At 39.5% G+C, this 24,497-nt stretch overlaps 1 protein-coding gene across 8 annotated transcripts in view; it reads left to right on the forward strand.

Moving 5' to 3' along the window:
- The window catches only part of CCAR1 (cell division cycle and apoptosis regulator 1), a 67,135-nt gene that overhangs the window by 40,068 nt on the left and 2,570 nt on the right, over positions 1-24,497 (forward strand). For 5 of the 8 annotated variants that reach the window (XM_021072498.1, XM_021072497.1, XM_021072496.1 and 2 more), the window contains 7 exons: positions 7,005-7,196; positions 14,080-14,319; positions 14,690-14,801; positions 21,718-21,800; positions 22,474-22,620; positions 23,319-23,445; positions 23,531-23,716. In XM_021072498.1, coding sequence (XP_020928157.1) covers positions 7,005-7,196; positions 14,080-14,319; positions 14,690-14,801; positions 21,718-21,800; positions 22,474-22,620; positions 23,319-23,445; positions 23,531-23,716 — 1,087 coding nt within the window. The remainder of the gene's footprint in view (positions 1-7,004; positions 7,197-14,079; positions 14,320-14,689; positions 14,802-21,717; positions 21,801-22,473; positions 22,621-23,318; positions 23,446-23,530; positions 23,717-24,497) is intronic. The other 3 variants (XM_021072501.1, XM_021072500.1, XM_021072503.1) reach the window with 1 other exon arrangement.

The raw sequence follows: 24,497 nt of genomic DNA on the forward strand, positions 1-24,497 counted from the left end.
ATCCAGTCATACGTATATTTAAGTGTCTGTGTGTATATATATGTATGTATATATATATTTACATTCTTTTCTCACATTATCCTCTTTCATATTCCATCACAAGTGACTAGATATAGTTCCCTGTGCTGTGCAGCAGGATCTCATTGCTTATCCATTCCAGATGCAACAGTTTGCATCTATTAGCCCCAGGTTCCTAGTCCATCCCACTCCTTCCTCCTCCTCCCCCTTGGCAACCACAAGTCTGTTCTCCAAGTCCATGAGTTTCTTTTCTGTGGAAAGGTTCATTTGTGCCATATATTAGATTCCAGATATAAGTGATATCATATGGTATTTTTCTTTCTCTTTGCGACTTACTTCACTTAGTAGGGACGTTTAGGTCATTTCTCTGTCTGGGCTATTGTGTATAGTGCTGCTGCAGTGAACATATGGGTGTTTGCATCTTTTTCTTTTTTTTTTTTTTTTTTTGTCTTTTTGCCTTTTCTAGGGCCGCTCCCACGGCATATGGAGGTTCCCAGGCTAGGGTTTTGATCGGAGCTGTAGCCACCGGCCTACGCCAGAGCAACAGCAACACGGGATCCGAGCCTCATCTGCAACCTACCCCACAGCTCACGACAATGCTGGATCCTTAACCCACTGAGCAAAGCCAGGGATCAAACCCACAACTTCATGGTTCCCAGTCAGATTTGTTTACCACTGCGCCATAGTGGGAACTCCTACATCTTTTTCAGTGAAAGTTTTGTCTGAATATATGCCCAAAAGTGGATTGCTGGGTCATATGGTAGTTCTATATTTATTTTTCTGAGGTACCTCCATACTGTTTTCCATTGTGGTTGTACCAAGTCATGTATTCTTAATCCTCCCTTTTAAAAATGAATAATAATGTTTTAGATAAAGAAAATGAGAGAAAATTTTATTGACAGAGCCGTTAAGTTTACAGATTGAGTTCTAATGAAGTGCCTTTCTGAGAATTTTGCTACTTAAAAAGCAGTGTATGGAGTTCCTGTTGTGGCTCAGTGGAAATGAATCTGACTAGTATCCATGAGAGTGCAGGTTTGATCCCTGCCCTCGCTCAGCTAAGATCTGGTGTAAGCTGTGGTGTAGGCGAGTTGTGGTGTAGGTTGCAGACTCGGCTCAGATCCTGTGTTGGCTGTAGCTGTGGCATAGGCCAAGGTGCCTACAGCTCCATTTTAACCCCTAGCCTGGGAACTTCCATATGCTTTGGGTGCAGCCCTAAAAAGACAAAAAAAAAAGGTTATGTGTTTGATTGCATCTCAGTCCTTAAGACTCAAAGGTTGTTTATTCAAGCTCAACTTATGCCTTAATCTTATGTGTAGTAGATAACTCTTTTGTGCATAAACCTGTTGTGTTTTCTGAGTTTGAAATACAGTTATACCAGAGGCAGGTACAACACCAGTAACTAGATAAACCAACATTATGTGTTTCCTAATGGAATGCCTTGTAAAGTATACATGATTATTTATGAAGCATTCCTGCCAAAAATATTTTACCTTAATTTAATTGTTTCTGAGAAAACAGATAAATTTAGAATGTGAGAAATTCTACAAAGCACCTTATGTGACTTTTAATGCAAGACAAAAGAAGAATGGTTTAAAGAAGGTCAGTAAAACATGACAGGAGTTCCCGTCGTGGCACAGTGGTTAACGAATCCGACTAGGAACCATGAGGTTGCGGGTTCGGTCCCTGCCCTTGCTCAGTGGGTTAACCATCCAGCGTTGCCGTGAGCTGTGGTGTAGGTTGCAGATGCGGCTCGGATCCCGAGTTGCTGTGGCTCTGGCGTAGGCCGGTGGCTACAGCTCCGATTCAACCCCTAGCCTAGGAACCTCCATATGCCGCAGGAGCGGCCCAAGAAATAGCAACAACAACAAAAAAGACAAAAAAAAAGACAAAAAAAAAAAAAAACATGACAACTGAATGCACTGAGTGAAATTTTACTAGATCCTAGATAGAGGGGAAAAAAGCCATAAAGAATATTCTTCAGGGAGTTCCTGTCGTGGTACAGCGGAAATGAATCCAACTAGGAACATGAGGTTTCGGGTCTGATCCCTGGCCTTGCTCAGTGGGTTAAGGATCTGGCATTGCCATGAGCTGTGGTGTAGGTCGCAGACATGGCTTGGATCTGATGTTGTGGCTGTGGCGTAGGCCAGCAGCTGTAGCTCCTATTCAACCCCTAACCTGGGGACCTCCACATGCTGCGAGTGCGGCCCTAAAAAGCAAAAAAAAATATTTTTCGGATAATTTGAGAAATTTGATAGTGGATATAATATTAGACAATAATGAGGCAATGTTAAATTTCTTGGGTACGATCATGTTTTTGTAATTGTATAGGAAAATTACCTTGTTCTTAAGAGATGCGTGATTTCCTATTTTACTAAATAGGTTATAAATATTTATTTTGGCAATGAAATTGTCTCAAGCTTGGCCAGCATGAGGCTTTTCAAGTTGACTTCTGTGTTCTTTGAAATGTCCTCGTCATGTTTTTGAGGACTCCTTTTTTATTTTGCAGCGCAATACAGTCTTTGAGTTTCGCTGTGTGCTACCTTTGTCCTATCTCGGAAGTCAGCCATTTCCCAGGAAGCCCTGGTACCTTTTAGTGAAGAATTAGAGTTCTCTGGTGGCCCAGAGGATTAAGGATCTGGCATAGTCACTGCTGTGGCTCTGGTTACAGCTATAGTGGGGGTTTGATCTGAGCCGCGTCAGCGACCTACACCACAACTCAGGGCAATGCTGGATCCTTAACCCACTGAGCGAGGCCAGGAATTGAACCCTCTTCCTCATGAATACTAGTTGGGTTCGTTAATCACTGAGCAATGATGGGAGCTCCATAGGGAATTATTATTTAATATGTAAAGTTCCTGTTTGGATAAAGTTTTAGAAATGTAAAGTAGTGATGGTTGCACAACATTGTGAATGTACTAATGTCAATAAATTGTACACTAAAAAATTGTATAGGGTAATTTTAATTTATGCATATTTTACCACTAAACCAAAAAACCAAAAAAATTTTGTTAAAGAGTGACTCTCCAGAAAAAAAAATTCTCTCTACATATTGATGCATCTAAAGATATTAATACAAAATGACCAATATCAAAACAGATTAGAGTAGTTCTTTCATGGCACAGTGGGTTAAGGATCCAGCATCACTGCAGTGGCTTTGGTCACTGCTGTGGCACAGGTTCAGTCCCTGGTCCCAGAACTTCCATATGCCTTGAGCGCAGCCAAAACAAAACAAAAATGATTAGAAAGCAAATTGCACTGTTACCACTTTTTCACAGCAATATCTTATATAAGAGAGAAGAGTAACATTTTTAAGATGGTCAAGGATCATAAATATGAGTCAGGAATTCTATTTTATTTATTTATTTTCGTCTTTTTAGGGCCACACCTGCGGCATATAGAGGTTCCCAGGCTAGGGGTCTAATTGGAGCTATAGCTGCCAGTCTATGCCACAGCCACAGCAACACCAGATCCGAGATGTGTCTGCAACCTACACCACAGCTCACGGTAACATCGGATCCTTAAACCACTGAGTGAGGCCAGGGATCGAACCTGAAACTTCATGGTTCCTAGTCAGATTCGTTTCCGCTGCGCCACAATGGGAACTCCTGAGACAGAAATTTTATATTCAAGGTGTTCCCTTCGTGGCTCAGCAGTTAATCAACCTGACTAGGACCACGAGGATGTGGGTTCAATCCCTGGCCTTGCTCAGTGGGTTAAGGATCCAGCATTGCTGTAAGCTGTGGTGTAGGTCAAAGATGTGGCTCACATCCTGCATTGCTGTGGCTGTGGTGTAGGCTGACAGCTATAGCTCTGATTCGATCCCTAGTCTGGGAACTTCCACATGCCTCGAGTGCTGCCCTAAAAAGAAAAAAAAAAACAAAAAGCAAAAACACTGAAAAACAAAAACCTTGAACCTCTCTTCCTGTACCCCTTGGTAACTTCAATTCTACTTTCTGTCTCTCTGAATTTGCCTATGCTAGATAACCTTCTGTAAATAGAATCATGCAGTAGCATTTTTATTTTCATGTCTGGCTTCTCTCACTCAGCATTATGTTTTCAAGGTTCATCCATGTTCTAGCATGTATTTGTTTTTTGGCCATACCCACCAACAGGATCCCTAGGCCAGGGGTCAAACCAGTAGTACCACAGTAGGGAACCTAGCTGCTGCAGTGACAATGCCAGATCCTTAACCTGTTGTGCCACCAGAGACCTCTAGGTTTTTACTTAATTTTTGTTTCTTTTTTGGGTTTTCTTTTGCATGTATTTAAACTTGATTTCTTTTTAAGGCTGATTAATATTTCATTGTATATGTGCACCACATTTTGCTTCTTATCCATTCATCTGCTGATGGAAATTTGTGTTGTTTTTACCTGTTGACTCTTGTGAATAATAGTGCTGTGAACAAACAGGTTTTTGTTAAGTAAGTTTTTTATTTGTTATTTTCCCCTTGTTTTTGTTTTTTTGGGTTTTTTTTGTCTTTTTTGTTGTTGTTGTTGTTGCTATTTCTTGGGCTGCTCCCGCGGCATATGGAGGTTCCCAGGCTAGGGGTCGAATCGGAGCTGCAGCCACCAGCCTATGCCAGAGCCACAGCAACTCGGGATCCGAGCTGTATCTGCAACCTACACCACAGCTCACGGCAACGCCGGATCGTTAACCCACTGAGCAAGGACAGGGACCGAACCCGCAACCTCATGGTTCCTAGTCGGATTCGTTAACCACTGCGCCACGACGGGAACTCCTGTTTTTGTTTTTTTAAGGAAATCCAATGTATTGAACTTTTTCGCTGTCTCAGTATTGGTCATTTTTTCATGAATCCTTTTCCTCTTTATTTATATATTTTTTGTCTTTGTGTCTTTTCTAGGGCCGCTCCTGTGGCACATGGAGGTTCCAAGGCTTGGGGTCGAATCGGAGCTGTTGCCGCCGGCCCACACCAGAGCCACAGCAACACGGGATCTGGATCTGAGCCGCATCTGCAAGCTACACCATGGCTCAAGGCAATGCTGGGTCCCTAACCCAATGAGTGAGGCCAAGGATCGAACCCGCACCCCCATGGCTTTTAGTTGGACCCCTTAACCACCGCGCCACGATGGGAACGCCTCCTCTTTATTTTTTTGATCATTTGATTTCCACATTACCTTTTGTTCTCTTAAGGCATTTTCTCTTGAGTTTATTGCCTTTTTTTCCCTTCTAGTTTGTTCTTAAATTTCTGAAACTCTCTTCTCTGATTATTCCTTAAATTCTGTCACCTTGGTTTTTACTTTAAAATTTTTTATTCATGTTGTTCTTTCGTATCTTGTAATATTTTCATAATGTCTCTTAGCATACTTTAATAAGTTAAAAATTTTATGTCTTTCGGCCATGTCTTTCTGGTCCATTTTCATTGTATGCAGCTGTGATTATACTCCTTGTTCTTTTTTTTATTTTTCCCCGTAATAATTGTATAGGATATGACTTAATACTTTTCTCTTGCTCTTTTTGTGTGAATATGGTTTGTCTAAAGTTTATTAGAAAGAGATTGCTTTAGGTAGCTTTTCTAACTTCACAGAGCTCTATATTCTAGTGGGTATTTTTTGTTCTTTCAAAAAATAAGGTAGCTTGCTAAGATTTCTGTCTCTGTTGCCTCTATCACTCTTTATCTAGATCTTCTCTCCCATGTCTCTGTTGTCTCTTTTGTACCTGTCTTCCCTGTGCTGCTCACTATTGATTCTGCTCCCAGAAGTTTCTCCTCAGTTTGGGACCCTGTGCTAGAAGGATGCCCTGGTAAATAGCTTTGCAAGTTCATTGGTAGGGCTAGAATGACTAGGCCCTTTCAGATCTTAACATCGACCCTTCACTGACTCACTATTACTGGGATAAAACCTTATCCTAGTTTCAGCTACTGTTCTTAAATTGATCTTTTATGTTTTCCTGTGAGTGCCTAATGAGTCTTATGGTTTTCCTTAGATCCATCAGGCAACCTCATTGCTTCCTTTTTTTTTTTTTTTTTGTCTTTTTATTATTTCTTGGGCCACTCCCGCGGCATGTGGAGGTTCCCAGGCTAGGGGTTAAATCGGAGCTGTAGCCACTGGCCTACACCAGAGCCACAGCAACGCGGGATCCGAGCTGCGTCTGCAACCTCTACACCACAGCTCACGTCAACGCCGGATCATTAACCCACTGAGCAAGGGCAGGGACTGAACCCGCAACCTCATGATTCCTAGTCGGATTTGTTAACCACTGCGCCACGACAGGAACTCCCTGCTTCCTTCTTTTTTAACACCCATACAGATGCTAGTAACACAGGGATGTTTTGGCTCTTGTGACTTTTCCCCACACACTTGTGTATTAGAATTTGTGGGGATAACTTTGTTCACCTCATTTTATTGCGATTTTAATTTTGTTATCTTGCTTATTCTGTTTATTTTTCTTTTTAGGGCTGTACCCAAGACATATGGGAATTTCCAGGTTACGGGTCGAATTGGAACTGAAGCTGCCAGCCTACACTATAGCCACTTCCATGTGGGATTTGAGCCTCCCCTGCAACTTAGACCACAGCTCAGAGCAACGCTGGATCCCCGACCCACTGAGCGAGGCCTGGGATCAAATCTGCATCTTCATGGATACTAGTCGGATTTGTTTCTGCTTTACCACAATGAGAACTCCCAATTCTGTCTCTTTTTAGATGTGGGGATTCAGGTAGACCCAAAAACTATGTCACCACCACTAATCCCCTGGTTTATATGATGATATAAGTTGGAGATTTTTTTTTTCCTGTTTAGAAGGTCGTTTCTTATGTTGGGAAATCAAATCCAAAAGGAAGAGAATTAGGAGCCATAAAAGCTGCTATCCTCTTTTGAACGTTCCTCCTTTCTTAGCCCTTAAAGTTGGTTTTATCATTGTAAGGGAGTTACAGACATTTTACCCTTTTTCTTTATGTGTTGTATAGTTGGTATGTATTCACATTGTACATTGAGATTTAACCATTACTTAAAATTTCAAATATGTAGGAAGAAGAAAGAAAACGTCAAGAAGAACTAGAACGCCAGCGTCGGGAAAGAAGATACATTTTACCTGATGAGCCAGCCATCATTGTACATCCAAACTGGGCTGCAAAAAGTGGCAAGTTTGATTGTAGCATCATGTCTTTGAGTGTACTTTTGGACTACAGATTAGAGGATAATAAAGAACATTCATTTGAGGTAATGTTTTAAGTTTGAATTGGCATCTAAATAAGGTTAACACATTTTCTTTGGTTAATATATCTCTTAAATATCTTGAATGTCTCTTTCATTGTTTTTGTTTCTTGTATTTTCCTTACAATGTATTTTTTTGGGCTGGGGGAACAACAGATGATTTTTCCTACAGACTCACTTTTGTTGATTGCATTCCTATGGTATGCTTCCTCTGGCATCTCTGGTTCCCAGTAATTGATAGTTGGATCTTTTTTTGTCTTTTTAGGGCCGCATCCGTGGCATACGGAGATTCCCAGGCCAGGGGTCCAATCAGCTGCAGCTGCCAGCCTACAACCACAGCAGCTAGGGATCCAAGCCATATCTCTGACCTGCACCACAGCTCATGGCAATGCTGGATCCTTAACCCACTGAGCCAGACCAGGGATCAAACCTGAGTCCTAATGGATGCAGGTTGGGTTCCTTAACTGCTGAGCCATGATGAAACTCTTTCTTTTTTTTGAGGCCACACCTTCGACATATGGAAGTTCCTGGACTAGAGGTTGAATTGGAGCTGCAGCTCCACAGCTCAAGGCAATGCCAGATACTTAACCCACTGAGCAAGGCCAGGAATCAAACCCACATCCTCATTGATACTGATCAGGTTCGTTACCTCTGAACCATGACGGGAACTTTCTGTGTTGGTTCTTTACCCACTGAGCCACATGGGAACTCTTGATATTTGGGTCTTAAGTCTCAATCAGATTCCAGTTCAATTATTTATTTATTTATTTATTTTTAGCCGCACCTGTGGCATGTGGAACTTCCAGGGCAAGGAATCAAACCAGAGCCATAAAAGAGACAATACTATATAGTTATACTGCAGGCCACAGGGGAAGTCCAAGGTTCAATCATTTTTTCCCAAGACTACTTCACAGTAGTAGTATGTTCTTAAAATATCAGGTATGGTATGGTATCAATAGTGGTATGTTCTTAAAATATCAGGAGACATAGGTGCTCCTATCGGGTTTCAGCAGAAACAAATCTGAATAGCATCCATGAGGATGCAGGTTTGATCCCTCACCTCACTCAGTGGGTTAAGGATCCAGCGTTGCCATGAGCTGTGGTGTAGGTCATAGACACGGCTCAGACCTGGCATTGCTGTGGCTGTGTCATAGGCCAGGACCTACAGCCCCAATTTGACCCCTAGCCTGGGAACCTCCATATGCTTTGAGTGTGGCCCTAAAAAGACAAAAAAAAAAAAAAAAAAAAGATATCAGGACACATATGATAAAATAATGTCTAATTGTCTCTTGGGAATGAGGTACTTTATTAATTAATTAATTAATTTTTTGTTTGTCTTTTTAGGGCCTCAGTTGCAGCGTGTGGAAGTTCCCAGGCTAGGGGTCGAATTGGAGCTGTAGCTATCGGCCTGTGCCACACAGCCCCAGCAATGTGGGGTCTGGGCCTCATCTGTGACCTACGCCATAGCTTACGGCAACACTGGATCTTTAACCCACTGAGCGAGGCCAGGGATCAAACCTCTGTTCTCATGGTTTCTAGTCAGGTTCATTACTGCTGAGCCACAATGGGAACTCCAAGGCATCTTATTATTTAATCAGGAATTAAAATATCCTTTAGTGGGATTGAAACTTCTGCTTGTGTTCATTTAGCTGTAAGATAAAATAATTGGTATTTATCTTTTCAACATGAATCTTATTTCTTTGTACTGTTACTTTATTAGTATTTTTTTGTTTTGGGGCCATACCTGCACTTTATGCAAGTTTCCTGGCTAGGGGTTGAATGGGAATTTCAGCTGCTGGCCCAAGCCACACCCACAGCAATGTGAGATCTGAGCCAAATCTGCAACCTACACTGCAACTCATGGCAGTGCCGGATCCTTAACCCACTGAGTGAGGCCAGGAATCAAACCCACTTTCTCATGTGTGCTAGTTGGGCTCATTACTGCTGAGCCATAAAGGGAACTTCCTGTACTGTTACTTTAGAGCAGCTTTATTTTATTTTATTTTATTTTTTTGTCTTTTGCCTTTTTTAGTGCTGCACCTGCAGAATATAGAAGTTCCCAGGCTAGGGGTTGAATTGGAGCTACAGCTCCTGGTGAACACCACAGCCACAACAATGCTAGATCAGAGCCACTAATGTAACCTACGCCACAGCTCACAGCAATGCCAGATCCTTAATCCACTGAGTGAGGCCAGGGATCGAACCTGTGTCCTCATGGATGCTAGTCAGGTTCGTAAACCACTGAGCTACAATGGGAACTTCTAGGGCAGCTTTATAACATAAAGTTTATGTCACTTTTTTTTTTTTTTTTTGGTCTTTTTTTTGCCATTTCTTGGACCGCTCCCACGGCATATGGAGGTTCCCAGGCTAGGGATTGAATCAGAGCTGTAGCCACAGGCCTATGCCAGAGCCACAGCAACGTGGGATCCGAGCCGAGTCTGCAGCCTACACCACTGCTCACGGCAACCCCGGACCCTTAACCCACTGAGCAAGGCCAGGGATCGAACCCTTAACCTCATGGTTCCTAGTTGGATTCGTTAACCACTGAGCCACGACAGGAACTCCTATGTCACTTTTTAAAACGATTGAAGTGGACTTTCATCCCTATGTAAATGACTATTTCATTCTGTAAACAAAATAGTGAAACATGTTCCTAAATATTAGTTTTGAAAATGGACTGTATAGAATTATAATTGTGGTCAGTTATTGTCTCTTATCAGCATACCTCTGAGTTCTTTTGCAGTGTAGTGGCTTAAGGATCCAGCATTGTCACTGCAGAGGCTTGGGTCACAGCAACAGCACAGGTTTGATTCCTGGCCTGGCAACTTCCACATGCCGTCATCATAGCACAAAGAACATACCTCCCATTATTTTATTTGATAAATTATATTGGAAAAATCACTCATATCTCCTTGACCCATGAGTTCCTTGTCCACCAAATGGTAAGCTAAAAATAAATCACTTAGACCAAAATTGTTTTCAAAGAAAAATAGAGGACTGCTGAGACAGTTATTACATATGAAGTGCATGCTTATGGGTCTTAATTAAAAATGCTACAAATACTAAAATATTTAGGAGTTCCCTTCAGGGCTCAGCAGTTATCCAACCTGACTAGGTTCCAACCTAGTTCCATCCATGGCCTTGCTCAGCAGACAAAGGATCCAGTGTTGCCGTGAGCTTTGTAGTTTGCAGACATAGCTTGGATCCCCAGTTGCTTTGACTGTGGTGTAGGCAAGCAGCTACAGCTCTGATTCAACCCCTAGCTTGGGAATTTCCATTGCTGTGGGTGTAGCCCTAGATAGACAAAAAAAAAAAATTAATTTTTTAACATTGATAATTCCACTAAGCCAATGTTCTTAAACATTATATCCTATATGATTTTATTTTTATCAGCTGCCATAAATTTAACTTTTTTTATCTTTTTTTTTTTTTTTTTGCTTTTTAGTGCTGTATTCACTGCATATGGAGGTTCCCAGGCTAGAGGCTGAATTGGAGCTACAGCTGCCAGCCACAGACACAGCCACAGCAAGGTAGGATCCAAGCCACGTCTGTGACCTACACCGCAGCTCATGGCAATGCTAGATCCTTAACCCACTGATCGAAGCCAGGGATTGAACCCACAACCTTATCATTCCTAATTGGATTTGTTTCTGTTAGGCCACAGCGGGAATCCAAATTTAACTTTTTTTTTTTTTTTTTTTTTTTGTCTTTTTGCCATTTCTTGGGCTGCTCCTGCCTCTTATGGAGGTTCCCAGGCTAGGGGTTGAATTGGAGCCATAGCTGCTGGCCTGTGCCACAGCCACAGCAACGAGGGATCCAAGCCGTATGTGCAATCTACACCACAGCTCACGGCAATGCCAGATCCTTAACCCACTGAACAAGGCCAGGGATCGAACCCGCAACCTCATGGTTCCTAGTCAGATTCATTAACCACTGAGCCACAATGAGAACTCCCAAAATTTAACTCTTAATGGTACCTTTCATGTAGTATTCATTCAAGATGTAAATAAATAAATAGTCTTTGGTATTACATATTGCTTATATAGTATATACAGTATATATAATTGATGCTGTAAGAGGATCTCAAATTAATGTTGCTCCATGGAAACAAAGTGATTGAGAAACGGCCCTCTGCTAGCAAAATGATCCTTTATTTTGTTCCTCTCTATCTAACATATCACCTTGGTTAGTTTACTTTTTTTTTTTTTTTAGTTTCTTTTTAATTTATTATTAGAATGTAACAGTCATTTTAGTATATGAATTTAAAAGAACTTACTCTGTAAGAAAAACCCATATATCATCAAAAAGAAATTTTTTGGCTGATTTAATATTAATGCTAGACAGATCTCCTTTTACTGCTTATAGATGAAAAGATGAATTAATACTGATCTAGGGGTTCCCATCATGGCTCAGCGGTAATGTACCTTACTAGGATCCATGAGAATGTGGGCTCGATCCTTGGCCTCAGTCAGTAGGTTAAAGATCCTGTGTTACGGTAAGCGGTGGTATATGTAGGTCGCAGACACAGCTCGGATCTGGTGTTGCTGTGGCTGTAGCATAGGCCAGCAGGTATAGCTCCAATTCAGTCCCTAGCCTGGACACTTCCATGTGCTGTGAATGTGGCCCTAAAAAGCACACACACATGCACACAAAAACTGATCTAGTTACTAAGACAATTTCAATCGAACACCTTTTAATTGCCATTTATTTCAGTAATAGAAACAAGAACACACACACAAAAAAAGTATATGACTCTTGCTATTTATTTACACAAATGGAGATTTTGTTTAGTTTTTTGTTTTGTTTTTGTCTTGTCCCTAGCATGTGGAAGATCCTGAGCTTGTAGGAGTGACAATGCTGGATCCTTAACCATAAGAGAACTCCATTGTTTAGTTCTTACATTAGTCGTCAAGAAAACAGAATTTTCAACATCTGAATGGTTATGTTACTGATACTAGGTTTCTTCTTAAAAATGTATAAAGACAGCACAGATCAAAGAAAACTAGATTATAAGATTAATTACAGTTTGGTTTGGTTTGTTTGGCTGTGCCTGCAGCATGCCAAAGTTCCCAAGGCACAGCAGTGAGAACACTGGTTTTGTAACCACCAGGCCACCATAATTTTAATACATTGCATATTCCTTTATGAGGAGGAAGATAGTCCAATTAAAGTGTTTTACCATATACACCTAGCACATTGCTAGAGATTATGTATTTTAGAATTATGGCAACCATTTCAAATTCTAGGCCTGTGAATCTATTGAAAGCACGTGTTAGCCTGAGATATATTTACATAAAAAATTAGTATATAATTTTAAGTTCATGACTATATTAAAGGTCATTATCCCTGGATCCTTGCATAGTAATAGTGCTTGGTACCTCATTAGAATTTCAAATTAAGAGTTCCTGTCGTGGAGCAGTGGTTAAGGAACCTGAGGAGTAACCATGAAGTTTTGGGTTTGATCCCTGGCCTTGCTCAGTGGGTTAAGGATCTAGCATTGATGAGAGCTGTGGTGTAGGTTGCACACATGGCTCGGATTCCGCATTGCTGTGGCTCTGGTGTAGGCCGGCATCTGCGGCTCCGATTGGACCCCTAGTCTGGGAACCTCCATATGCCACAGGAAGCAGCCCTAGCAAAAGGCAAAAAGACCAAAAAAAAAAAAAAGAAAAAAAAAAAAGGAATTTACAATTGGCTTCCCCTGCCTGGAATGTTCTAGGTATCTACATGGCTCATTCCCTTGCTGCTTTCATGTCACTTTTCAACTTTTACCAGATCAGAAAGGTCATCTTTGACTACACTCTCTTCTTACACTCTATGTTCCTATCCTGCTTGTTTTCCTTATAATTTGATGTTGATTTGGTTATTCCATCCTTTATCCCACTAGATTGTTGGCTCATGAGAGTTGGGATTTTTACCTACTTTCTTCACTGCTATATCCCCAGTTCCTAGAACAGTCCTGGTATATAGTAGGTATTTCATAAAAACTTGTTGAGTGCATCTCATGATAAATGTACATGATACCATACATGTATATTTACCATAATGATTAACTGTTGTGTAAGGAAGTAAAAATCCTTTTTTTTTTTCGGAGTTCCTGCTTTGGCACAGTCGGTTAAGAATCTCATTTCAGTGGCTCAGGTCGCTGTAGAGCACAGGTTTGATTTCTCCCCTGGCAGAGTGGGTTAAAGATTCCAGCATTCTTGCACCTGTGGCATAAGTTGCAGCTGCAGCTTGGATTCAGTCTTTGGCCTGGGAACTTGCTATCCCATGGATAGCCATAAAACTAATAACAAACAAACAAAAAGACCTTTTCTTTACTCATTTTCAGATATTCTGTAGTCTGGTTATTATTGTTTGTGGTATTTGACCAAAAGTATATTAAGCATAGTATTATATCTTCAGAAGAATTTTTGAGGATTTTGAGGCTCTTCAAGCATCATCGATGTCAGTGATTAGAATTTTATTTTTAGTGCACATTTTAATTAATTATTTATTGTCTTTTTATTTATTTATTTATTTTGCTATTTCTTGGGCCACTCCTGCAGCATATGGAGGTTCCCAGGCTAGAGGTTGAATCGAGCTGTAGCCACCGGCCTACGCCAGAGCCACAGCAACGCAAGATCCAAGCCACATCTACAGCCTACACCACAGCTCATGGCAACGCCGGATCGTTTAACCCACTGAGCAAGGCCAGGGACTAAACCCGCAACCTCGTGGTTCCTAGTTGGATTCGATAACCACTGCGCCACGACGGAAACTCCTTTTTTTTTTTTTTTTTTGTCAGCATTTTTAGATGTGATGAGTTATTGCTTGATAAATTACTGACTTGTGGGATTTATTTAATATTTCTATTAAAGTTGGCTGGGTTACTCTTGGTGTCTTTTTATAGGTTTCATTATTTGCAGAACTTTTCAATGAGATGCTTCAAAGAGATTTTGGTGTTAGAATATACAAATCATTATTGTCTCTTCCTGAGAAAGAGGATAAAAAAGAAAAGGAGAAGAAAAGCAAAAAGGATGATAGAAAAGATAAAAAAGAAGAAAGAGATGATGAAACTGATGAGCCAAAACCCAAGCGAAGAAAATCAGGCGATGATAAAGATAAAAAAGAAGATAGAGATGAAAGGAAGGTCTGTAATTATTTCCATGACTAGCAATCTGTTTAGATATATTCTAAGGTCTTTCGCAGTATAAAACATGATAAATTCCATCAGAATAGTGAAATGTAAAGGCTAAACTTAAAGTTTTTTGTGTATCCTTAGAAATGTACGTTTTTGAAATAAGCATCTGTAACTAGTTTTCTAATAGTTTATTCTATTTTTAAGTTAAGTATACAGCATGATGGCTTTCACATTGTGAATGGTAGTAATATATTCTTAAAATATATTATTGTATGAAATTTATAATGTGATACTATTTCAAGTAAATTGAGTGAATTTACTCTTTTTCTCATAGTCAATGGTGGGATTTTGCTTAATTTCAAGACATTTTAAATTATAGAAAGAAGATAAAAGAAAAGATGATTCTAAAGATGATGATGAAACTGAAGAAGATAATAATCAAGATGAATATGATCCAATGGAAGCAGAAGAAGCAGAGGATGAAGAAGATGGTATGGTTGAAATTTATTTATTTCCCCTTAGAATGAAAAATTCATTTTTTTGTGTGGTGATTTTGTATCCCTGAAATCTGTAATTTTGGTATTTTTTACTCTGTCAGAATCCTGAGGTCTTTTGTCAGCATTCAGCAAATTTTCTATGTGATTAGCTGTACATGTAGATGCATGCTCAGTATATTTATGGGAGGAAGTGAGCCTCATATCTTACCACTCAACCGTCTTCATTATCTCCCATTTCTTAGAATAGAAACAAAGTATTCTTTGTGGAAATGTGTTATTAATTATTGCTTCACTGATTTTTAGGTCAGAGGAATGTTTTGTTTTGTTTATTTTTTTGCCTTTTTGCCTTTTCTAGGGCCGTTCCCACAGCATATGGAGGTTCCCAGGCCAGGGGTCCAATCGGAGCTGTAGCCGCCAGCCTACACCAGAGCCACAACAACGCAGGATCTGAGCCATGTCTGCAACCTACACCACAGCTCATGGCAACGCTGGATCCTTAACCCACTGAGCAAGGCCAGGGTTTAAACCTGCAACCTCATGGTTCCTAGTCAGATTCGTTAACCACTGAGCCACGACGGGAACTCCTAGAGGAATGTTTTTTTAAGAAATGTTTATTTTGGAGTTCCCACTGTTGCTCAGTGGGTTAAGAAACTAATATTCTTGCTCAGTGGGTTAAGGATCTGGTGTTGCTGCAAGCTGTGGCATAAGTCACAGATTAGCGTTGCTGTGGCTGTGGTATAGGCCAGCAGGTACAGCTCCAATTAGACCTCTAGCCTGGGAACATTGATATGCCATGGGTGTGGCCCTAAAAAAGACAAAAGGAAAAAAAGTTTATTTTTTGGAGTTCCCATTGTGGCTCAACAGGTTACAGATCCTTTGGGATGTTGTTTCTGTGAGGATGTGGGTTTGATCCCTGACCACACTCAGTGGGTTAAGGATATGTGTTGCCCCTATCTGTGCCATAGATCACAGATGTGACTCTGATTCAACTCCTGGCCTAGGAATTTCCGTATGCCACGTGTGTGGCCGTAAAAAGGAAAAAAAATGGTTATTGTTGATTCTTCTGTCTTCCAAATATAATTCATGCTAACTCTACATAAAGGAAAAAAAATTTCCCAGAATGTGGTGTTTAGACCATGTCATAAAATGTATCATAGTCTTCCTTGTTCTATAGACTATAATCTTTAGAAAACTAATTTTAGCATTTTTTAAAATTACGAAGACTATCAAAGAGCATTATAGCATATAGGTAGAATTTAAAGAGTAATAATAGTAAGCACTTGTATACCTGTCTCTCAAGTTTTAAATTACAAATGGATATTAATGATATTCAAAGTACCTGAAAATATGATGTTTGACTGGTCATAGGTGCTAGCCCTTAAGTACTTATAGGGCTGATAACCTATCAGTCTAAATGTATTGGGACATTTTAAAAAACCCTTTTTTTTGAGATCAGAAAAACATAAGAGTTTTTTTTTATAGTACTTATCTCTGAATATTATTACTACTTAAGGTTTGCCTCTACTTTTTTTCTTCCTACCATAGCACTTTATTTTTCTTCTAGTTTATGAAAATGTCCAAACATAAGAGAAGTTGAAAGAATAGTGGAGTTCCCCCATACCTCAGTGGTTAATGAATCCAACTAGCATCCATGAGGTTGTGGGTTCGATCCCTAGCCTTGTTCAGTGGGTTAAGGATCTGGCATTGCTCTGAGCTGTGGTGTAGGTCACAGACGCAGCTTGATCCCGAGTTGCTGTGGCTATGGTGTAGGCCAGCAGCTACAGTTCTTATTCGACCACTCGCCTGGGAACCTCCGTATGCCGTGGGTGCAGCCCTAAAAAGACAAAAAAAAAAAAAAAAAGAAATTAAAAAAGAATAGTGCAGGAGTTCCCGTCGTGGTGCAGTGGTTAATGAATCTGACTAGGAACCATGAGGGTGCAGGTTCCATCCCTGGCCTTACTCGGTGGGTTAAGGATCTGGCGTTGCCGTGAGCTGTGGTGTAGGCTGCAGACTCGGCTCGGATCCCACGTTGCTGTGGCTCTGGCATAGGCCAGTGGCTACAGCTCTGATTCGACCCCTAGCTTGGGAACCTCCATATGCTGCGGGAGCGGCCCAAGAAATGGCAAATAGACAGGAAAAAAAAAAAAAAAAAAAGAACAGTGCATTGAAAACCCTATATCTATCAGTTGCTTCACTTGTTAGTATTTTGCCTTAATTTGTGTTGTCTTTGTATTTATTTGTGATTCTGATCCAATTGAAAATAGGACTTCTTCAACTTGCCTAAGAAAAACCATTCTTTTAACTACAACTCCATAATCACACTGAAGAAAGTTAACAATAATGTCATAATAATGGTGCCATATAATATGTAGACTTTTTTTTTTTTTGGCTGCACCTGGGACATACGGAAGTTCCCGGGCCAGGGGCCAAATCCAAGCCACAGCTGTGACCCGCACCACAGTTGTGGCAATGCCAGATCCTTAACCCATTGTGCCACAGTGGGAACTCCTGAGAAGTAGTCTTGTTTTAATGACTCTATATTAATGATATAATATGCACTTGTCAGTATTTCTTTTTTTTTTTTTTGCTATTTCTTTGGGCCGCTCCCATGGCATATGGAGGTTCCCAGGCTAGGGGTCTAATCGGAGCTGTAGCCGCTGGCCTACGCCAGAGCCACAGCAACGCGGGATCCGAGTCGAATCTGCAACCTACACCACAGCTCACGGCAACGCCGGATCCTTAACCCACTGAGCAAGGGCAGGGACCGAACCCGCAACGTCATGGTTCCTGGTCGGATTCGTTAACCACTGTGCCACAACGGGAACTCCAATATTTCTTATTTTATCTTCATTACCTGCTTTACTTAATGAAGATTAGTCCCCCCCTTTTTTTGATCCCACCCATGGCATGTGGAATTTCCTGGACCAGGGTTCAGACCTGCACCATAGGAGTAACCAGAGCTGCTGCAGTAACCATATCACGTCTTTAACCAGCTGAGCCACAAGGCTAATCAAATATTAGCCTTTTGTTACAGTCCGATTTTCTCTCCCCATCCTTTTGTTATTGTTTTATCACTACTTTAAATCAGTAAATGTGTTCTCATTATTTGTCTGTGTCAAAATGTCCTGTCTCTCATCCCTTAGTTGTTTATTCCTTTTCTGTAACTCCTTTAGTGGTGTTCTCATCCATTCTCCCGCCTTAAAGAAATATAAATACTGATAGTTCTCAAATTCATAAGTCAGACTTCTGTTCCTCCACATCGGCTGCCTATTCGACTTAGCTGGTATTTCAAAATAAATACATCTAATGTGTAAAACTGAACTGCTTTTCTTCCCCTTCACCATAAGGAAAACAAACCAAAATTATCCTCTAATTCTGCCTTCCCCAAGTCATTTGATGGCAATTCCATCCTTACAGTTGCTCAAGCTAAAATCATCCTTGTTTCCTTTTGGGGGGGAGCATATTCCATTTCCAGTCTATCAAGAAGTCATATTTCCTCTATCTTCAAAATATATCCAGAATCAGACCAGTTCTTACAAGCTTCTAATCTAACGTAACTGATCTAACCTTAATTCAATCCTTGTTTCTTGCCTAGATTTTGGGTGGGGGCGGTCAGGAGGGCGGTGCCACACTGTGCCCTGTCATTCCAACGATACTCTGGCCAGGGACTGAACCTGAGCCACAGGCGTGACAACACCAAATTTTTCTTGACAACACCAAGCCAACAGGGAACTCTTTTACTTATTGTCTGTCTTCTTTTCCACTCAAATATAAGCTCTTTATAAGAAAAAGAGTTTTTTCGTTATTTTCTTTGCTAATGTATATTGCATCTTCCTAGGACAGTCCAAATATCCAAAAAGTTCTAAATAGATGTCGTAAACTGAAGTTTGGGGGTTTCCCTTGTGTTTCTAATTTTTTTTCACAGTTTGTATCTCATTATCTAATCAAGTATCCAGAAAACCACTTCTTTTCCCATAGAAAATAGAATTGGTTGTTTAAAAAAAGAATAGGAGTTCCATTGTGGTTCAGCGAGTTAAAAACCTGGCATAGTGTCTGTGAGGATGCACTTTCAATCCCTGGCCTCGCTGCAAGCTGCAGCATAGGTGGCTGATGCAGCTTGCATCCAGCATTACTGTGGCTGGGTTGTAGCCCTGCAGCTCCAATTCAGGCCCTAGCCCGGGAAGTTCCATATGCCTAAAAAGAACTTGCAGGTGTGACCCTAAAAAGAAAAAAGAAAAAAAAAAAAGAGTATATAATTGCAAGTTAATGCCTAAAATGGTATTGAATCTTCTTAGTAATCATAGAAACAAATAACAGTAAGAGTCTATCAAATTGATGAAAATTGAATCTTAGTTTAACACCAGTTTAACAAGGGTAAAGAGAAGATTACTTTTGCTCTTGGAGTCAGTTTAAATTGTTGCACCTTTTCTTGATAGAAATTTGGAAATGTGAATTAAAACAAAAAATTAGATACCATCACTTAAAATAGAAGATACAGTGTTACACATATTTGATAAAGCTAACGTAAAAATCATGCTATAGACTCATCCTATCTTCAGCATCAGAAAATCTGAATGTCACTGGTAGAACCACAGATACCAGGAATAAGTGTTCCTACTGATACCTCAAACATGGATATTAGTGAACCAGAGAGAAAGAAGAAACTACAAAAATAGCTAGTCAGCAACAACAACAAAAAACCTTCGAAGTTTTGTTTTCTTTAGAAAAAAAAATCTGTAGAGAACACTTCTAAACTTAATACTTGTGTGATACAGTTTGTTACTTTTAAGTACATTTTAATGATTTTTTAAATTTGCATTTTTATTGAAAAGAAATTTGGAAATGTGAATTAAAACAAAAAATTGGGGAGTTCCCTAGTGGCCTAGTGGTTTAGGCATTTTCTTCGCTGTGGCACGAGTTTGATTCCTGGCCCAGGAACTTATGCATGCCACGGACATGGCCAAGAAACCCCCAAGCAAAAAAACACCACAAACAATTAGAATAAATCTTAATATTAAAAAACAAGTTATTTAAATATATTTTAATATAGATAAGCAATTAAATTCTGTGTAGTCATTGACAAAGAAGTTAGGATAGTGGCATGGTAAAAGATTACAAAATAGTTTTTATAGACGTAGACACATGTTCCTTTAAATGTGTATCATATGTATAGTTGTATGAATGTGGCAAGAAAATAAAGGACATGTTCACCTCCATAATTTTATTTTTTATTTTACCCTTTTTTTTTCCATGCCATGGCATTTGGAAATTCCCAGGCCAGTGACTGAATCCATGCTGCGGCAATGCCAGATCCTTAACCTGTTGCACCACACTGGATCTTCCTCACTACCCTAATTTTTTTTTTTTTCTTCCAGGGCTGTACCCAAGGTATATGGAAGTTCCCAGGCTAGGGGTCGAATTGGAGCTACAGCTGCCGACCTACACCACAGCAACGCAGAATCTGAGCCACATCTGCAACCTGTGCTACAGCTCACAGCAACACTAGATCCTTTAACCCACTGAGCAAGGCCAGGGATCGAACCCAAGTCCTCATGGATCCTAGTCGGGTTTGATACCACTGAGCCATACGGGGACTCTACCATAATTTCTAACTTATTTTCTAAGATGAGCAAAGATTACTTGGATTTTTTTTTTAAATAGCTTAAAAGTTTAGGTTTCAGAAGAGATAGTTTTGAAAGTGATACCTTTCAAGTTAAATACTCAAAATAAGGTGTTATGTCTATAAAATGTTTATAAATGAAAATTAAAGGGACTTTTGTGTAGTTTATGATACACTTTTTTATTTTCCTTTTTTTTTTTTTTTTTCTTGTGGTCACACCTGTGACTTATGGAAGTTCCTGGGCTAGAGTTCAAATCAGAGCTGCAGCTGCAGGCCTATGCCATAGCTATGGCACCTGCATTGCTACAGCTGTGGCATGTCCAGATTATCTATAGAGACAAAAAGCTGAGTAATGATTGCCTAAGACTGAGGAGATAGGGGAAATGGGAGGGACTAATGACTACAGGGTTTCTTTTAGAGGGAAGGACAATGTTCTAAAAATCACTCTAGGGATTTCCTGCTCTGGTGCAACAATTTAAGGATCCAGTATTGTCTGAGGACGGGTGGATTTGATCCCCGGGGCTGGCACAGTGGGTTAAGGATCCAGTGTTGCCACAGCTGTAGCTCAGATGCGATCCCTGGCTGGGGAACTTCCATATGGCACAGGCACAGCCTTAAATAAATAAATAAATAATAGATTAAATTAAATAGAATAAAACAGTACCTCTGAGTATAATTGTGAGGATTTAATAATATTAAACAAAAAGTATATCTGGAGTTCCCATTGTGGCTCAGAGAGTTACAAACCCAACTAGTATCCACCAGGTTATTGGTTTGATCCCTGGCCTACGCTCAGTAGGTTAAGGATCTGGTGTTGCCACCTGCTGTGGTACAAGTCACAGACGTGGCTCGGATCCTTTGTTGCTGTGGCTGTGGCATAGGGCAACAGCTGCTTCTCCAATTTGACTCCTACCCTGGAAATTTCAATATGCTGTGGGCGTGGCCCTAAAAAAAAAGTAAGAAAAAGAAAATATATTTTGTTTAAATTTGTATTATAATTTTCAGTTTTATATGTAAAGTTTATTCATTTTTTTGGAACTAATTCCTCCAAATATTTATTACATTTTTTATTTCATTCAATAAAGCCCATTTTTCCCCTCCCTTAGTCTTTTTATAAATTTCTTTCTCTTATTCTTTATAATGATTTTTCATAAATTCAAACTAATATTTCTTTGTTTTTATGTTTTTTGAAAGCTGATCAGTAACAAAAAATATATTTTTGATCTGTACAGTAGTTGAAAATTTATCTGTATTAATGATTTTCTTGCTGCTATTGTATTTATTTTATAGATCGAGATGAGGAAGAAATAAACAAACGAGATGACAAAAGAGATATTAATAGGTACTGCAAGGAGAGGCCCTCTAAAGATAAGGTATTTATTAAATACTGTATATATTTTTTACAATATATTTGACCTACAATACCCTGTTAGTTTTATGTATACAAGAAAGTGATTTGGTATTTGCATACAAAACTATTTTTGTCTTTTGCCTTTTCTAGGGCTACTCCTGTGGCATATGGAAGTTTCCAGGCTAGGGGTCTAATCAGAGCTGTAGCTGCTGGCCTTCGCCAGAGCCACAGCAACGTGGGATCCGAGCTGTGTCTGCAACCTACACCACAGCTCATGGCAACGCCGGATCCATAACCCACCAAGCAAGGCCAGGGATCGAACCTGCACCCTCATGGTTCCTAGTCGGATTTGTTAACCACTGCACCACGACGGGAACTCCAAAAACTATTCTTTATAATATGGTCATTTCCATTTCTTATAAAGACTATATTAAACATAACACAGTCAAGAATTTTATTGGTTCTTATATATCTATATATTACCACTCAGCAAAATTCAGTTGCTCGTATTTTGATATTTGCGGTAATTTCAGATAATCACTATGGCTTATCTTTCTCCTATGCACGTAATATCAGATCAACTCATTTTAGCTATGATGAGGCAAAAGTTTTTTCAGATTTTTGTTGTATGGATACAGTCTAACTTTCTCACTTTTCAGGGGTAAAAATTACTCTATTTTCTGCATTTTCTCTAGGAAAAAGAAAAGACTCAGATGATCACAATTAACAGGGATCTGTTAATGGCATTTGTTTATTTTGATCAAAGCCATTGTGGTTACCTTCTTGAAAAGGATTTGGAGGAAATACTTTATACCCTTGGACTACATCTTTCTCGGGCTCAGGTAATCTATCTGGTGAATATTTTAAATGAAAAACATTTTAAAGTAACTATCTCTTCAATATCTTTGACTTTTTGAAATATTAAAAGCAATACAAGCTTGTCCAGTTAAGTAATAAATAAGGTAAAAAAATTTAAAGTTTCCTCTACCTTTTGTTCTCCAGCCTAATATATAAACTTTGGGGTTTTTTGTATGCAACTCGTGTGTATATATGTATATGATTGTTTCACTTTTATAAGAAAAACACATGAAGTCATTCTGAACACAGTGATAGACAAATTTTTTTCATTTAGCAAGATATCAGGGGCATTCTGCCATGAAAATAGAGACCTATTTTGTTCTTTTTGTTACTGCATTGTATTCTATGGTATAGATAGGCTTTGCTGGTTCCAGTTGCTGCGTGGTTTTCATTTTTAGGATTACAAACTATGCTATAATAAACACATCTGTACATAAACTTTAATGTATGTATTAGCATTTCTGTCAGTGTTAGACTTTTTAAAGCAAAAGCTTTTCATATGATAATTTGGATTTAAGATTTATGGAGAAGACAGTTGAGCATAAGTGCTCAAATTGAGTGATAATGGATACCTGAGAAATACCATTGATGTTCATCTTATGTGAAAATTAGAACACAGCTGTTCAAGGAGAATAAAAAACTTATTTTCATCTTTTTAACTTCTTACTTCCTTGCTTAACAGGTAAAGAAACTTCTTAATAAAGTAGTGCTCCGTGAGTCTTGCTTTTACCGGAAATTAACAGATACCTCAAAAGATGAGGAAAACCATGAAGAATCTGAAGCATTGCAGGAAGATATGCTAGGTCTCGGTATATTAATTTTAAGATCATGCCTTTTTATACCTTTATTAATGAAAGAAGAAAACATTAAAATATGCTATCTTTTGCTTTATAGGAAACAGGTTGTTACTTCCAACACCAACAGTAAAACAGGAATCAAAGGATGTGGAAGAAAATGTTGGCCTTATTGTGTATAATGGTGCTATGGTAGATGTAGGAAGCCTCTTACAAAAATTGGAGAAGAGTGAAAAGGTACGAGCTGAAGTAGAACAGAAGCTACAGTTACTTGAAGAAAAGACGGGTAAGGAACAACAGGATATGTTGGTGCTTTTAATGTTCTTTCGGCATGTGTATGTGTACAGACACTTGTTCATACCTATATACCTTGTGTTTTAGTCTAGACACATAATTTAGCTTTACTTTTGACCATTTTTGTTAAAGGTTATAAAATTGTTTAGCTTTATAAGAATCTTAGAGCCTTATGCGCAGTCTTAGGTTTGATTATTGTTCTGTTTAATCCTCCCCTGGTTCCACTTAAGTTTTCACCACCTTCTGCTACTTTCTCTAGTCTGTACAATCATCTAAAAATGGGAGTTTCCACTGTGGCATAGTGGGTTAAGAATCCAATTGTAGTAGTTCCTGCTATGGCCTCAAGGGGTCGACAGTGTTTCTGCTGCACCAGGATGCAGGTGCAATCCCTGGCCCAGCACAGAGGGTTAAAGGTTAAAGGATTGGTGTTGTACAGTGTAGGTCACAATTGCCGCTTAGATCTGAACCTTGGCCTGGGAACTCCATGTGTCTTGGGGTGGCTGAAAAAGAGGGGAAAAAAGGAATCCGAATGCAGCAATTCAGGTTGCTGCAGAGCTGTGGGTTTAATTGCCAGCCTGGTGCAGTGGGTTAAAGATCTGACATTGCTGCAGCTGTGCATATAGAGCTTGGCTACAACTGGGATTCAGTTCCCGGCTTGGGAATTTCTACATGCTGTGGATATGGCCAAAAAAAAAAAAAAAGCATTTAGAAATGTAACTTGTGTTTAGAAATAATACTTAGATAAATCATAATTTAAATGAAATGAGTATTTC

Source organism: Sus scrofa, chromosome 14, assembly GCF_000003025.6.
Source record: "Sus scrofa isolate TJ Tabasco breed Duroc chromosome 14, Sscrofa11.1, whole genome shotgun sequence".
NCBI lineage: Eukaryota > Metazoa > Chordata > Mammalia > Artiodactyla > Suidae > Sus > Sus scrofa.